General features: G+C 43.3%; 1 protein-coding gene across 4 annotated transcripts in view; it reads left to right on the forward strand.

Moving 5' to 3' along the window:
- Positions 1-17619, forward strand: part of LOC141047073 (uncharacterized) — a 503490-nt gene extending 485871 nt beyond the window's left edge. For 2 of the 4 annotated variants that reach the window (XM_073542013.1, XM_073542010.1), the window contains exons 2-5: positions 1920-2069; positions 2199-2378; positions 2461-2584; positions 15244-17619. In XM_073542013.1, coding sequence (XP_073398114.1) covers positions 1992-2069; positions 2199-2378; positions 2461-2584; positions 15244-16598 — 1737 coding nt within the window. In that variant the 5' untranslated portion in view covers positions 1920-1991 and the 3' untranslated portion in view covers positions 16599-17619. Of the gene's footprint in view, positions 1-655; positions 795-1919; positions 2070-2198; positions 2379-2460; positions 2585-15243 lie in introns of those variants that run through there. The other 2 variants (XM_073542012.1, XM_073542011.1) reach the window with 2 other exon arrangements.
- Positions 17620-17939: the final 320 nt, after the last annotated feature.

Consider the following 17939-nt stretch of genomic DNA (forward strand, 5'->3'; position numbering starts at 1 on the left):
GGTCAGTGCTGGAGGCCCCATTATTCTCTATGTGGAGTGTGGCTCTGCGGGTGGAGGTCGGTGCCGGAGGCTCCATTATTCTCTATGTGGAGTGCGGCTCTGCGGGTGGAGGTCGGTGCTGGAGGCTCCATTATTCTCTATGTGGAGTGTGGCTCTGCGGGTGGAGGTCGGTGCCGGAGGCTCCATTATTCTCTATGTGGAGTGCGGCTCTGCGGGTGGAGGTCGGTGCTGGAGGCTCCATTATTCTCTATGTGGAGTGCGGCTCTGCGGGTGGAGGTCGGTGCTGGAGGCTCCATTATTCTCTATGTGGAGTGCGGCTCTGCGGGTGGAGGTCGGTGCTGGAGGCTCCATTATTCTCTATGTGGAGTGCGGCTCTGCGGGTGGAGGTCGGTGCTGGAGGCTCCATTATTCTCTATGTGGACTGCGGCTCTGCGGGTGGAGGTCGGTGCTGGAGGCTCCATTATTCTCTATGTGGAGTGTGGCTCTGCGGGTGGAGGTCGGTGCCGGAGGCTCCATTATTCTCTATGTGGAGTGCGGCTCTGCGGGTGGAGGTCGGTGCTGGAGGCTCCATTATTCTCTATGTGGAGTGCGGCTCTGCGGGTGGAGGTCGGTGCCGGAGGCTCCATTATTCTCTATGTGGAGTGCGGCTCTGCGGGTGGAGGTCGGTGCTGGAGTCTCCATTATTCTCTATGTGGAGTGCGGCTCTGCGGGTGGAGGTCGGTGCTGGAGGCTCCATTATTCTCTATGTGGAGTGCGGCTCTGCGGGTGGAGGCTCCTCACCAGGACTGTAGCAGGTAAAGACCCCAATATCCACAGGTGTCCCTTCTAATTGGGGGGAAACTATCACCTCCAATAATCCTCGGACAGTTCTGACAAACACGGGAAAGTGCCCCTTTATGGAGGTGACAGAAAGTCTGTTTAGTCTCTTTTGCTTCTTAGTATCAGCTCTAATCCAATGGTGAGAGAGCGATTTACCCTGAAGAGTCACAGATTGTGGGGTTGTTATAAAATGTTATATTTAGGGGGTTCTGTGTTGTCTCCTTATAAGAATCACAATGGTTTTGTTCCTTTTCCGCTGATAGATACAAACGACCCAACTATGAAACACGAGAACCAAGGAAACCTCCATAAAACATCATATCTAGAGAAAAAAATCACTGTATGTGGAGACATTGGCCTCATATATCTCCTGTCTTGTTGTTCTTGCCAAGAAGCTTTTCTAAAAGCCTCAAACTTCTGTGTGTGACTCAGAGCTGAGATCTAATGTGATAGAAGATTACAGTGCGGGGAAGACGGGAAACCTTCATATAGACGGCCGGTGGGGATGGAGTCCGTGACGGACTCTGGACAAATATGTTTCTAGAGCCGTAGTAGAAGATGAAGATGTCGTCCTCATCATGAAGTCGTTATTTCTCCTGTCCCGTGTAATGAATATCTCCTGCAGTATTGCTAATGCCGATTCCAGTGTCGGTAAATGAGACGAGAATTAGCGTTATGGAAGATGAGTCTATGAGGAACGTATTCAGCTGCCGACTCCGAGGAAGAAACTGCTTGTTGTCTGTGGCCTAAATATATAGGTTTTATTAGTAGATGTAAAGAAGGAAACTAAATATTGTAAACTAACAAAAATACCATTGCTGCTAGATTCCCCACCAGTCTCTGTATTTCCTGCTCAGTCCCAACGATCTTGTGATTGCTACAGCCAATCAGTTGCCGAAGCAGTGAGTAACATAGCCAGTGACTGGGAGCATGGAGGAGATGTCCAAGTCAGCAATTCAACTTCTGTTCTAGTCCATATAAGACTAGAGAATGCAACATCTAAACATTCTATCTCCTGTTATGTTTCCCTTATTATCTCCAGTAATTGTATTATTACACAGGATTTTTATGATGTTACATCGGCTCATCTTCTCATTCAGGTCTCTACAATATCGGATCCTCTCAGTGAAGATCTTCTACATAAGAGAATTTTCCTGATTTACCCATCAAGGATGGATATGGACAGAGACAAGATGGCGGAGAGAATATTACACCTCACCCTAGAGATCCTCTTCCGGCTTACTGGAGAGGTGAGAGATTCTGATGACGTCACATTACATCATTCTTATCTATGGGAATAACAGATGGACAGAACTGGAGAGGTGAGGACTCTGGAAATGTCTGTAGTGAGATTTATTAATGTGTCTCTCCATAACCAGGATTACACAGTAGTGAAGAAGACCTCTAGTGAGCGCTGTCAGGACCCTGTGTCTGAGGGATGGGGAAGACCCATGAGCCCAATCACGGGGCCTCCACCTCACCCCCTGATACATGAGGACATCAATGATCAGAAGATCCTAGAACTCACCTACAAGATGACTGAGCTGCTGACTGGAGAGGTGACACTGCTGGGAATGCTGGGACATTATACAGTAATGCTATGAAGGGATCGGGGGATGACGGTATCATTGTATGTGTCAGGTTCCTATAAGGTGTCAGGATGTCGCTGTCTATTTCTCCATGGAGGAGTGGGAGTATTTAGAAGGACACAGAGATCTGTACAAGGACGTCATGATGGAGGTTCCCCAGCCCCTCACATCACCAGGTAATAGACAGGACTAAATACACAAGGCCTATAATTATCTGTATGTAAAGGTCTAGAGGCACCATTTTGCCTCTAGACCACAACATTCTTCTCCTCCCAAAACTATTCAAATGACTTTGGGCATTGAAAGCCCTTTTCTATAGAACTTACCACCTGGAGGATCCACCTAGCCCCTGGGATTAGAAGACACTAACCGTTACCTGCCCAGATCTGTAAACTACAAAGCCAAATGACAGTGTACGTAGAATTTGGGGACAAGTTAAAAAAATCACTTGAAGAAAAATATTATGATGGGCCTGTAAGAGAAAGCGGAGGGTAATGATGCTGTTGGCTTCCTAGAACCCTGATATCTTATTGGATGAATCCACCTTCTCTCCCTTCTGTGCTACTGAATGTGCTCATATGGTCCCTACAAGACCAGGTCCAGTCTTTCTGGCCAAACTTTGCTTTTATGATCACTAACATTAAATGTGCAGTGAGGCCAAGTGTGAATTTCTGTACAATAACAGTTTCCCTTTATCCTGACTCTTCAATTTCTTTTAAGGCTATGTGCACACGTTTTTGGATTTGCTGCGGATCCGCAGGTCATTTACAGTACAATGCTATTGTATGGAAAAAAAAAAACCCGCTGTGCACATGCAAAATCCTTGCGGAAACACTGCCGTTTTTTTCCCGCAGCATGTTAATTCTTTTGTGCGGATTCCGCAGTGTTTTTACACCCATTCCATTTTAGGAATCCGCAGGTGTAAAAACACAGGCGAAATGCGCACAAAATCCACAAAAAATCCGCACAAAAAACGTGCGGTTTTTAACCTGTGGATTCTGCAAAAAAAAAAAAAGCATATTCAACGCGCGGAAAATTCTGCACAGCCATCCGCAACGTGTGCACATGCCCTAAAACCAACTATCTTCAAACAGGATTGTGATAAACTACATAGAGACATCACACCTGTCTTGATTACATTCCAGAGGTTTTCAATAGGGTTGAGGTCTGGAGATCGGGCTGCCCATGACAGGGATTCGATGTGGTGGCCTCTTAATTTTTGCCAGAGCTGTATGCTGTTCTTGAAGATGTAACATAGAATGAAAAATTGTCTATTTTAGCAGGTTCATTCTGAATGATAGTATGATTGCGGTGGGGTTGGCCTGCCTATCTGAGTCTGTAAGTCCTTTTTCATTTTTGTGTTTCTGTTTTTCGCTCCCCTTCTTCCCAGAGCCATCAATGTGGCCACGCGAGGGCTTGTTTGCTGCATGCCGAGAATTACTTTTGAACAACACCATTGGGTTTACTATATCTTGTACTCCAAAACAGGAAAAAAATTCCAAGTGCGGTGAAATTGCAAAAAAAAGTGCAAATCCACAACTGTTTTTTGGATTTATTTTTTTTTAGCTATGTTCACCAAATGCTAAAATTGACCTTCCATTATGATTCTCCAGGTCATTACGAGTTTGTAGATACCAAACATGTCTAGGTTTTTTTTTGTTTTTTTTTAAATTGTGAAAATCCAAAGTTTGTTAAAAAAATTAAAGAAAAAATTGTGTCATTTTCCAAGAAATTTTTCTTGAGCTGGGGCTGGCTGAGGGCTTATTTTTTACATGCCAAGTTGACATTTTTAATGATACTATTTTGGTGCAGATATGATCTCTTGATCGCCTGTTATTGCATTTTAATGCAATGTTATGTCGACAAAAAAACGTAATCCTGGTGTTTTGACTTTTTTTTCGCTACAACGTTTACCGATTGGATTAATTCTTTTCATAGCTTAACCCCTTTCCTACAATGGATGTAATATTCCGTCCATGTGACCCTGGACCTAATTCCCATGGACGGAATATTACGTCACCGCGATCAGCGGCGCTCACGGGGGGAGCGCCGCTGATCGCGGCCTGGTGTCAGATGATTATCACAGCTGACACCCGGCTCTATGTGTCAGGGGCGGTCACGGACCGCCCCCGACACGTTAACCCCTTGCACACCGCGATCAAACACGATCGCGGTGTACCGGGGGTTAAAGGGAAGCATCGGCAGGGAGGGGGCTCCCTCCGTGCTTCCCTGAGCCCCCCACAGCAGCGCAATGTGCAGCGCTGCTGTGGGGGGCTCCATCCCTGCAGGTCCCTGAAGCCAAGATGGCGACGGGGGCCTTCGGGGGCCTGCAGGGAGCTGGCTTCCTCAGTGCCTGCAAAGCGCAGGCATGAGGAAGCCTTCTGCACTGCCTGTGACAGATTGCTGATCTGTCAGAGTGATCTGTGATGTGACAGATCAGCGATCTGTCACAGGACAGTGATGTCCCCACCTGGGACAATGTAGTAAAGTTAAAAAAAAAAAAAAAAAAAAAGTGTAAAAATAATTTAATAAAAAAATCGCTAAATAAATTAAAAAAAAAAAAAAAAATTCCCTAATAAATTCATTTTTTGGAAATAAAAAAAAAGAAACAATAAAAGTACACATATTTGGTATCGCCGCGGCCGTAACCACCCGCCCTATAAAACTGTCCCATTAGTTAACCCATTTAGCGACCGCCAAACAAAAAGTGCAATAACGCACGATCAAAAAGACGCATATAAATATCCTTGGTACCGCTGAAAACGTCATCTTGTCCCGCAAAAAACGAGCCGCCACACAGCGTCATCAGTGAAAAAATAAAAAAGTTATAGCTCGCTGAATAAAGCGATGCAAAAATAATTATTTTTTATATAAAATTGTATTCATTGCATAAAACCGACAAAACATAAAAAAACCTAAATGAGGTATCGCTGTAACCGTACTGACCCGAAGAATAAAACCGCTTTATCAATTTTACCGCACACGGAACGGTGTAAACGCACCCCCTAAAAGAAATTTATGAAGCGCTGGTTTTTGTTCATTCTGCGTCCCAAAAATCGGAATAAAAAGCGATCAAAAGATGTCACGTGCGCGAACATGATACCAATAAAAGCGTCAACTCGTCCAGCAAAAAATAAGACCTCACATGACTCGGTGGGTCAAAATATGGAAAAATTATAGCTCTCAATATGTGATGATGCAAAAACTATTTTTACAATAAAAAGCGTCTTTCAGCGTGTGACAGCTGCCAAGCATAAAAACCGCCATAAATAGTAAATCAAACCCCCCGTTATCACCCCCTTAGTTAGGGAAAAATAATAAAACTAAAAGAAAATGTATTTATTTCCATTTTCCCGGGTTAGGGCTAGGGTTAGGGCTGAGATTTGGGTTAGGGGTGTGTTGGGGTTCGGGTTGGAGTTATAATTGGGGGGTTTCCACTGTTTGGGCACATCAGGTGCTCTCCAAACGCAACATGGCGTCTGATTTCAATTCCAGCCAATTCTGAGTTGAAGAAGTCAAATGGTGCTCCTTCCCTTCCAAGCTCTGCCATGCGCCCAAACAGTGTTTTACCCCCACATGTAGGGTATCAGCATACTCAGGACAAATTGCAAAACAACTTTTGGGGTCCAATTTCTCCCGTTACCCTTAGGAAAATAAAAAATTGAGGGCAAAAATATCATTTTTGTGGAAAAAAATATGATTTTTTTTTAATTTTCACGCCCGGGCGTTATAAACTTCTGTGAAGTGCTTGGGGGGTTCAAAGTGCTCACCACACATCTAGATAAGTTCCGTGGGGGGGTCTTGTTTCCAAAATGGGGTCACTTGTGGGGGGTTTCAATAGTTTAGGCACATCAGAGGCTCTCCAAACGCGACATGACACCCGCAGACCATTCCATCAAAGTCTGCATTCCAAAACGTCACTACTTCCCTTTCGAGCCCCGACGTGTGCCCATACAGTAGTTTTCTCCCACATATGGGATATCAGCGTACTCGGGACAAATTGGACAACAACTTTTGGGGTCCAATTTCTCCTGTTACCCTTGGGGAAATAAAAACATTGGGGACTAAAAGATCTTGTTTGTGGAAAAAATATGATTTTTTTTATTTTCACGCCTGGGCATTATAAACTTCTCTGAAGCACTGGGGGGTTCAAAGTGCTCACCACACAGCTAGATAAGTTCCTTGGGGGGTCTAGTTTGCAAAATGGGGTCACTTGTGGGGGGTTTCCACTGTTTTGGTACATCAGGGGCTTTCCAAACGCGACATGGTGTCCGATCTCAATTCCTGCCAAAAAATGTCAAATGGTGCTGCTTCCCTTCCGAGCTCTGCCATGCGCCCAAATAGTGGTTTACACCCACATGTGGGGTATCAGCGTACTCAGGACAAATTGCACAATAACTTTTAGGGTCCTGTTACCTTTCTTTTGGGAAAATAAAAATTGGGGTGAAAAGATCATTTTTGTGGAAAAAATATGATTTTTTAATTGTACCGCTGTACGTTATAAACTTCTGTGAAGCCCTTGTGGGTTCAAAGTTCTCACCACATATCTAGATAAGTTCCTTGGGGGGTCTAGTTTCCAAAATGGGGTCACTTGTGGGGGGTTTCCACTGTTTAGGCACATCAGGGGCTCTCCAAACGTGACATGGCGTCCAATATGAATTCCTGCCAATTTTGCAATGAAAAAGTCAAAACGGCGCTCCTTCCCTTCTGAGCTCTGCCATGCGCCAAAACAGTGGTTCCCCCTCACATATCAGGTATCAGCGTACTCAGGACAAATTGCCCAATAACTTTTGCAGTCCAATTTCTCCTGTTACCCTTGGTAAAATAAAAGAAATTGAACCTGAAGTATTTTTTTTGTGAAAAAAGTTAAATGTTCATTTTTTTTTTTTTAAATATTCAAAAAATTCCTGTGAAGCACCTGAAGGGTTAATAAACTTCTTGAATGTGGTTTTGAGCACCTTGAGGGGTGCAGTTTTTAGAATGTTGTCACGTTTGGGTATTTTCTATCATATAGACCCCTCAAAGTGCTTCAAATGTGATGTGGTCCGTAAAAATAAAATGGTGTTGCTAAAATGAGAAATCGCTGGTCAACTTTTAACCCTTATAACTTCCTAACAAAAAAAATGTTCGTTCCAAAATTGTGCTGATGTAAAGTAAACATGTGGGAAATGTTACTTATTAAGTTTTTTGAGTGCCGTATCTCTGCGATTTAAGGGCATAAAAATTCAAAGTTGGAAAATTGCAAAATTTTCAAAATTTTTGCCAAATTTCCGTTTTTTTCACAAGTAAATGCAAGTTATTTGAATGAAATTTTACCACTATCATTAAGTACAATATGTCACAAGAAAACAATGTCAGAGTCACCGGGATCCATGGAAGCGTTCCAGAGTTATTACCTCATAAAGGGACAGTGGTCAGAATTGTAAAAATTGGCCCGGGAGTTAACGTGCAAACCACCCTTGGCAGTGAAGGGGTTAATAGATCAGGTGATTATTTTATAAAACATTTTTTTTAACTTTTTGCATGCTTCAATAGTCTCCATGGGAGACTAGAAGCTGCAGTTGTTCGATCGCCTCTGCTACACACACAACCACACTGTATAATGACACACACACAACCCCACTGAATAATGACACACACTCAGCCCCACTGTATAATGACACACACACACAGTCCCACTGTATAATGACACGCACACAGCCCCACTGTATAATGACACACACAGCCCCACTGTATAATGACACACACACAGCCCCACTGTATAATGACACACACACAGCCCCACTGTATAATGACACACACACACACAGTCCCACTGTATAATGACACACACACAGACCCACTGTATAATGACACACACACAGACCCACTGTATATTGACACACACACAGTCCCACTGTATATTGACACACACACACAGCCCCACTGTATAATGACGCACACACACAGCCCCACTGTATAATGACGCACACACACAGCCCCACTGTATAATGACGCACACACACAGCCCCACTGTATAATGACGCACACACAGCCCCACTGTATAATGACGCACACACACAGCCTCACTGTATAATGACGCACACACACAGTCTCACTGTATAATGACACACACACACAGTCCCACTGTATAATGACGCACACACACAGCCCCACTGTATAATGACGCACACACACAGCCCCACTGTATAATGATGCACACACAGCCCCACTGTATAATGATGCACACACAGCCCCACTGTATAATGACGCACACACAGTCCCACTGTATAATGACGCACACACACAGCCCCACTGTATAATGATGCACACACACAGTCCCACTGTATAATGACACACACACACAGTCCCACTGTATAATGACACACAGTCCCACTGTATAATAACACACACGGTCCCATTGTATAATGACACACACGGTCCCACTGAATAATGACACGCACGGCTCCACTGTATAATGACACACGCACAGCCCCACTGTATAATGACACACGCACAGCCCCACTGTATAACGACTCACGGTTCCACTGTATGATGGCACACACATGGACCCACTGTATAATGACACACATAAACAGCCCCATTATTAATTATCTATTTATATGGCTCCATTGGGAACGATAGAGGGGGGTAATAATGGGGGGTATGAGCTGTGGGGGTCCAGGGTTGGGAGATATGTCGCCAGCAGTGAGGAGAAGCAGGAAGAGTGAGAGCATGTGGGAGAACGAGGGTGGGCGGCTTGTTTTGTATTTTATTAAGAGGGATCTGAGGTCGAGGAGCAGGTGAGCAGAGGAGGTCAGGTGGGGAGGCAAGAGGGAAGGAGAAATTATTTGGTTAGCGTGTGCTGGGGTTTGCGGATAGCGAAGGAGAGTCAAGAGTAATGGACCCAAAACTGTTAGAGCATGTCAGCATGGTGAGAGTAAGTGTGGAGGAAAAAGAAATTTAGTTAGCGGTTAGTCGTACCTTCTGGTCACTTCTGGCTCATTTCTGGCATATTTCTGCTGTTATCGTTAAAATACATCCTTACAAAGACAGACCAAGGTCCAGGCAGACCTATGAGTCTGAATTTATAACAGGCTAACTGCACATCAAATAGGCCAGGTGTGATCAGGAGAGAGGGGCAGCAGGGAGACTGGACACAGACACAGGAGACGATTAATTAGAAGTCAGAGAAGAAAATGCAAAAGGAGATTCAAATGGACAGATAAGGCCAAACTGTGTGTTAGCATAAAGGAATAGGGTGAGAAAGCAGCCAGTGGACATACCAGTAATAGCAGAGAGATACAGGCTGATTGGGATCAGGAAAGATGGGTTATGGTTTTGCAGCAGCCAGTGGATATACCTGAGGATGAAGCAGATCGATTGTCAGATTGATAGCAACAATGAAGCACAGTAATAATAATAATGAAGCATGTATACCAGGGAGTTATTTGTCTGGCATATTTCTGCTGTTATCCCATTGTATAATGACATATATACACACACACACACACACACACACACACAGCCAAACTGTATAATCACACACACACACAGCCCCACTGTACAATGACACACACACCCAGGAAAACACACACATAGTAAAACACACATATGAAAACACACATACCCAGAAAAAACACATACTCTAACCTGTCTTGTTTAATTTGTTAAATGCCCCCCTGCTACTTAGGACAGCAAAAGTTGAGATGGGAAGCTGGAGAGGTTACCTGGAATGAGCTGGGCAGTGGGCACACAGGGCAGCTACCTCTTATCTTGTCCTGCCGTCCTGTGTTGCTGATCTGCACTCTGATGCTCCTCACCCTCCAGGTACTGGCTGGTACCTTCCACTGGGCTTGCTCATCACATACTGTTGCAGCCTGCATCTCGGGCCGGCTGGCCTGATGACTCGACCGTGCACTACAGGTGCACTATGTATTAAAATCACTGCCGGTCCTCCAGCGGGCCTGTGCAGCAGCTTAGGCACCGGCCCGGGGGCATATGTATTCCAGCCTCCCGGCTCAGCCCGCCCCTGATAGCATTGCATAGCAATCCGGCACTGACAGCCATAGAGGTCTGCTGGAGACCTCTGGTTGTCATGCCCAGGGCCGCCATCAGGGCATTACTGCCTTTTCTAGAAGGACACACAGTCACACGCTGTGACAATACTCACCCGCCCGCGCCTGCACTCAGCAGTAGAGCCAGGAGCTGAGCATCTGATCCCGCCCCTCCAGCAGCATCACAGCTCTCAGACTGTGAAGAGACATGGAGGGGTGGGGCTAAATGGTGGGGGTGGACCCACAGATAACCAAAGAGAATGAGGCAGAAGAAAATATAAAAAAAAAAAAGAGAGGGAGAGAGAAAATATGGAATTAGTGAGAAGAGAGACAGAAAACACAACAGAGAGGCTAGAAATAGGTGAGAAGGTTAAATATAAGACACTGGCTGCAGTGGTGGTATTCAGGTGTCTCTCACCAGTTCAGTTACACTGCTTGTTAAAAATGGCAGGCGGTTGTCTGAACCGTCAAGAAGCGGTGCCGCAATCCGTTTTTCCTGGCCTGCAATTTTCAATTAAATGTGCATCTGAGGACGCACATTCAGTTGCAATATATTGCGGTACAGAAAGCTACTGGCTTTCTGCACAGCAATAGTTACCATCTGCCAGCCAATCACAGCCAAGCAGCTGACGTCAGCGTGCACATCACCGGCGTGTGACGTCTCTGTGATGTACATTCCCATCCGCACCTCAAATAAATGAGAGAGAGGGCACTGCTGGGCCTTGGCCAGGTAAGGAGAATTTTTTTTTTGCTCATATGTGGGCAGGATGGGAGCTCATATGTGGGCAGGATGGGAGCTCATATGTGGGCAGGATGGGAGCTCATATGTGGGCAGGATGGGAGGTCATATGTGGGCAAGATGGGAGGTCATATGGGGGCAGTATGGGAGCTATAACGTCACTTATGGTAGTATTAGCATTGTGTATTTTTATTAATGATCAGTATTGTAGTATTTGGTCACTTTGTGGTGGTAATATGTGATTTGGTCATGGTGTGGCAGTATTTTTTCATTGTATGTGATATTATTGGTCATTTTAAAAATTGAAAAATAAATAAAAATATACCGAAATTGTATTGGATATTTTAACAAATGTTTAAAGAGTTACAGTAGAGTAGAAAAAAAGGAAAAAATCCAGCGTAGATTGGAATGGTAAAAAAAAAAGCTTTGAGTAGTTACTTAAAAAAGGAAAAACAATTCTATATATTTATGCAGGCAGATGCAGCTCCATGTAGACAGATCAATGCGTTTCGATGTGAGTCTTTGTCAAGATCTGACTCAATGTCAGAACACCGATCTTAGAATAGCGTGCCTCCCTGTGAAATACACGCCTGGCTGTAATTAAATTGTTATACACACATATACACTAAAAACAAATAGTAAGAAAAAAATAACAAATATAAAACATATAAAGAACAATATGAGCAAGATATTATTCATTAAATGATTTTGACAAAATAGAATGAAATAGAAATAAGAAGTATTGCACATATAGATTTCAAGATTGCTTGATCAGATCACATCTAGCGTTCATACTAAGAGAGGTGTGGGTATCCAAAGTAAAAAGCCGATAGGATTCCCTATTCAGGAATTTTCGTTTATGATTACCTCCTCTTTGTGGTTTGAAAACCTTTTCAATGCCACTGAACTTACAAGAATCCAGATTACCATTGTGGACTTGTAAAAAATGTATGGATACTGCAGAGGACCATGTGGCTTTGGGGTTAACCGCATCTGAAAGATACCGTCTGATGCGTATTTTTAAAGGACAGGTTGCACACCCAATATATTGCACGTTGCACTTAGTGCATTCAATCATATAAACAACATTAGATGTATTGCAATTTGTGTAATTTTTTTTATAGAATAGGTTTTTTGCATTCTGTATGGATGAAAACCTCTGCGGTTTCACAGCATGTAAACATGCTTTGCACTTATTTGCTGCACATTGATAAAAAACTTTGGTATTCAATACATTTCTAGTATTGCCAATACCAATTTGTTTGCTGGAAAAAAAAAACTGGGAGATAAAAGGTTACCTAAGGTCGGTGCCTTCTTGGGGGCCACACTGAGAAGGAGAGGGGACCTGCCACCCCCTTACACTCTCCCCTGCTTAAACATGGCTGTCCCCAGCCATGGCAACCTTTCTAAAACGTATATATAACATCAGCGTCCCAGTCTCAGATTCATAGAAAAACAAAAATACAGTTCATAGTCCAGATTTAACATGTGGAGATATTTTTTGATAATGGATACAATACTGGTAAATTGTGTAGTGAAAACAGTTGAACCTTTCGAGACACTATTGTTTTTAAAAAAAAATTGTGTCAAAAGTTGATTTCTGTCACGTTGTGAAGCCTTTTAATGGCTTTATTCAGATTCTGGTTAGTGAAAATAAAATAAATATTTGACATTATGTGGTATGGTAACCGAATTAATCATTCTATAACTGTTTCCCCCTTTATTAAACCAACTGCATGTAATTCCATTCTAACTGCTAAATCATGCCATCCTCCACATGTAATCAAGAATTCACGATATGGTGAATTTATTACATTGAAACTCAACTGTTCAAACACAGATGCAGAGGGAGTGGTAAAAGCACGCAATAAATTATTACAACGTGGTTATTCTAACCATAATAATGCAAACCGCAAAGAGGAGGTGATCATAAGCGAAAATTATTGAATAGGGAATGCTATTGGATTTTTTTTTCCCTTTTTTGCACTTTTCTGGTTGCTCTGCCTGGATCCGTGCAAGAGCTGGTCTTGTCATAATCAACAGAGACTCGGGTAAGCTGACTACCCTTTCTTTTTTTTTATGTTCTTATAGTAGAGTAGAGCGCAGCCAAAAGAGTCTACGAAAGCTGCTGGCTATGTATGTGATCTGGTGATGGGAACTGTCAATGTGTTATTGGTGAGGACGTGATGCAGAAGTGGAGTTTTTCCAAAAGAGGACGATGGGACTGTGGAAGGTTCGAGAAATGGAGGTGGAGCTGGGGTGGAGCCTGGGCGGAGTCTCAAGGGGGCCCCGAAAATGTTGCCAGCATGGGGCCCCGAATTTCCTAGTGGCAGCCCTGGTCAGACTGGATGGTACTACTGGTCCCAGGTACCCTAACCTTGGCGGCTGGACAGAGCTGGTGCCACTCAGAGCTCTGACATCTCTATTACCAGCGCTGCCTGCAGAATGAATAAGGCAGCACCTTGTGACGGAATCAGATGTTGCAGGAGCAAGTTCTAGGGGAGATAGGACACACCATTTGTAGAAGTGTAATAATTATGAAGGTACTATGGAATTTGTTTGTGTGGGATAAAACGAATCTGAGACCAAAGTTGAGACAAATAAACTGTATTAACAAAGCAAAGAGTATAACATAAACAGAGAAATTCCTGAAATTATAGTGAAGTGCAAGCATCACAAAACGGAAATGTCCAGCAACTATGCTAGAAGAGGGCGACCGCTAATACAAGCAAGTCCAGAAATTATATGCGGCCAGAGTGCGACCTGCATTTATACGTGTTAGTCCAGAGATATGCAAACAGTGAAGCCGACACCTTTCATGGAAGTTCAGAAATATGCAGATGGTGAACAAGGAGGAGAAGGTTTTCCAGTGTACTTCTTTTAGGGATGAAAAAGTCCCGCTCAAGTCCAGCACCGCAGGCCGCACAGACACACTCCAGGAGTTAATGCTCAGATAATAATAATGGCAAAAAGTCTTATGGACCACAGCAGTTCCAGAGATGTGTAGCTCCTCTCTTTAGAAGTCTGGACAATAGGCAAGCACAGCTAGGACCAGAAAGCAGCACAGAGGACTCAAGGCAGCTGGAAGTGATGAGACAGAGTGCAGAGTAAACAAGCAGCAGTAGGAACTCCAGAAGCGAGTCAGGAGGAAGCTCAGAAGCCCCCAGCAACAAAATACTCAGGCAAGAAGTCTTTCCTGACCTGGACTTAAATAACAGGACTGACTGGAAGATCAAGGTCAGGGCAAAGTACCAGACTCTATCTTGGACGCGGGCAAAACAGGCTGGATGGAACATCCGGAACCCTTACAAGAAGCTCTAATAAGACAATGTCAGAAAACCATAGCAGTAGAAATCCCTATAAAGTGACTCCATTTTGGACAGTATAACTCTCAGTGAATTGGTCTATAGGAGTAGTGACTATTTTGGGACCAAATGCACTTCCCGGTAATTAACATGCAGTGGATGTTGGAGAGTAAAAATTGCAAATATGTCATGTTATTACCCAGCACATAGTGCCCAGATTGTGCTCCAGGAGACACACGCAGCAAACTAAGTGGGTTCTTCTTATTACAGCAATGCCAAATACATGCATGCTAAATGTGGTTTGGGCACACTGCAAGGCTTAGAAGCTAGGGGGAAAATTTACTTTGCGAGAGCAGATATTGCTGGATTGGTTTATGGAAGCCATGTTGCTTTTCAAGAGCCTTTGAGCCACTAATAGTGTGTAAACCTCTGTTTTTCCATTGACTGGTAGTGGACCTGAGTGGGAACTTGTTTTTGTAAGCTGAGTGGAACTTTTTTTAGTATTATTTTTGCCTATGTAACATTGGTGGCTTTTTATTCCATATTTGAGAGGCATAATGAACAACAGTTGCACACACGACCCTCTTGTTCATGCTATGAGGTTTTCTATTAGACTGTGAACTGTTATTGTCTTGGTGTATAATTAACATTTTTTACATAACTTGCCATTTTTACTGACAGTTTAAACAGAAATATTAAAAAATATAAAATTCAAAGATATTTTATTCTAAAATAATAATTGGTTTTATTCTTAGCAGATTTATTACCAGATGACTGTATCAGGAGATCAGAGGGACAGCTGACATCTTCAGTTTTTAAATCGGATGATCCAAAGATCCCACATGATACAACTAAAGTGGCTGCGATTTCTCCAGATATACCATCATCCCATCACAGCAAAGATCTGTCATCTGAAACTTTGAAACAGGTCCTGTCTTCTGATTCATTACCGACTACTAAGGAATATCGTAGATGCAAAAAAAGCATTAAAAAAAATAGATTTTCTTGTTCCAAGTGTCGGAAATGTTTTAGCCAAAAATCAGATTTGGTTAAGCACCTGAGAATTCACACAAGGGAGAAGCCATTTTCATGTTCCAAATGTGTGAAATATTTTAACCGAAAATCAGCTTTAGTTAGTCACCAGAGAAATCACACAGCGGAGAAGCCGTTTTCCTGTTCAGAATGTGGGAAATGTTTTAACCAAAAATCTGATTTGATTAGGCACCAGAGAACCCACACAGGAGAGAAGCCGTTTTCCTGTTCAGAATGTGTGAAATGTTTTAAACAAAAATCAGATTTGGTTAACCACCAGAGAACTCACACAGGGGAGAAGCCTTTTTCATGTTTAGAATGTGGGAAATGTTTTAACCGAAAATCAGCTTTGGTTAGTCACCAAAGAAATCACACAGGGGATAAGCCTTTTTCATGTTCAGAATGTGGGAAATGTTTTAACCAGAAATCAGATTTGGTTAAGCACCAGAGAAATCACACAGGGGAGAAGCCTTTTTCCTGTTCAGAATGTGGGAAATGCTTTACAGTTATATCAAATCTTATCACACATGAGAAAACTCACACAGGGGAGAAGCCTTTTTCATGTTCAGAATGTGGGAAATGTTTTAACTGGAAATCAGATTTGGTTAAGCACCAGAGAAATCACACAGGAGAGAAGCCTTTTTCCTGTTCAGAATGTGGGAAATGCTTTACAGTTATATCAAATCTTATCACACATGAGAAAACTCACACAGGGGAGAAGCCGTTTTCATGTTCAGAATGTGTGAAATGTTTTAAACATAAATCAGATTTAGTTAAGCACCATAGAACTCACACAGGGGAGAAGCCTTTTTCCTGTTCAGAATGTGGGAAATGTTTTAAACAGAAATGGAATGTTGTTATGCACCAAAGAACTCACACAGGAGAGAAGCCGTTTTCCTGTTCAGAATGTGGGAAATGTTTTAAACAAAAATCACATTTGATTAAGCACCTGAGAACTCACACAGGGGACAAGCATGTTTCCTGTTCAGAATGTGGGAAATGTTTTACAGATAAATCAAATCTTACCACACATCAGAAAACTCACACAGGGGAGAAGCCTTTTTCATGCTCAGAATGAGGGAAATGCTTTAACCAAAAATCAGCTTTTGCTAGTCACCAGAGAATCCACACAGGGGAGAAACCTTTTTCATGTTCTTAATGTGGGAAATGTTTTAAATGAAAATCAGCTCTTAAAAAAACATCAGAGAAATGTTTTAACTGAAAATTGTATTATCTTAAAGGGGTTGTGCACTACTATGGCAATCCCTTGTCATTTCTCATTTTTGGCTTTGTTAAAATAAAACTCATACACGCCTTCCGTGCCGATGCTGTTCCAGTGGTGTCAGCACTCGCATTCCCAGGGCTCATATGAGGTTGTTACATCACACGAGCCCTGCGCACAATCAGGTCTGGGTTCACTGTCTCCGTTTTCGGACATATTGAACATCATCAGGAAGCCAGGGCTGCAACTTCACTATGATTTCCTCTTATTGTTTAATTTGTCCGAAGGTGAGAACAGTGATGCCTGCGCTAATTGGACGCAGGGTTCACATGACATAACAACCTTACATTAGTCCCTGAAATACAAGTGCTGAAACCGTGCTGGCATGGAAGGTTAATAAAAGCGTTTTTATTTTAACAGGACCATACATAAGGAATGAGAAGGGGTTGTCCAAGTAGTGGACAACCTATTTAAATGTCAATAATCCCACACAGAGGAGAGAAGTCATTATCATACCTACAGTGTGAAAAATGAATTACTGGAAAATCGAAATTTGTTGACCATCAAAAGCTAACTCAGACGCAGAGAAACAATATACTGTATGTATACTGTATATACGCACTGGGCCATAAGACGCACCCCAAATTTTCAGAAAGAAAATGGGAAAAAAAATAATACTTCAAATGGGGGCCCATCTTAAGGTCCTGAATTCATCTTAACGGGGGGATCGGCAGCGCTGTTGGCAGAATTAAATGGGCAATTCTTTTGGTGATCCGACACTGCAGGGCGATGATCTCATTCCCATCCCAAGCCTGGTGCGGCAGTTTCGTTGGTGGGGGGCTCGGCGACATGGTGCGACAGTTTCGGCTGTGCTGCGGTGGACTCTGGCGATATGGTGCATCAGTTTCGGCAGTGCACAGTGCTGCGGGGCACTCCAGCAACATGGTGTGTCAGTTTCGGGGGTGCGTGTTGCTGGGGGGTGCTCTAGCCACACTATGTGAAAACCCAAAGTTCTATTGCCTTGCCTTGATGCTGTGGCTTCCGGAAAAATGGCCGCCGGAGGCAACGTATGTGTAGATTGACATCTCAGCAACGATATCTCGGAGCCGAGATCTCAATTTGCACATGCGCTGCCTCCAGTGGCCATTTTCCCGGACGCCAAAGCATCAAGGCAAGGCAATAGAACTTTGGGGGCTT

This window comes from Dendrobates tinctorius, unplaced genomic scaffold, assembly GCF_039654945.1.
Source record: "Dendrobates tinctorius isolate UK_male_01 unplaced genomic scaffold, ASM3965494v1 ptg000126l, whole genome shotgun sequence".
NCBI classification, from domain to species: domain Eukaryota; kingdom Metazoa; phylum Chordata; class Amphibia; order Anura; family Dendrobatidae; genus Dendrobates; species Dendrobates tinctorius.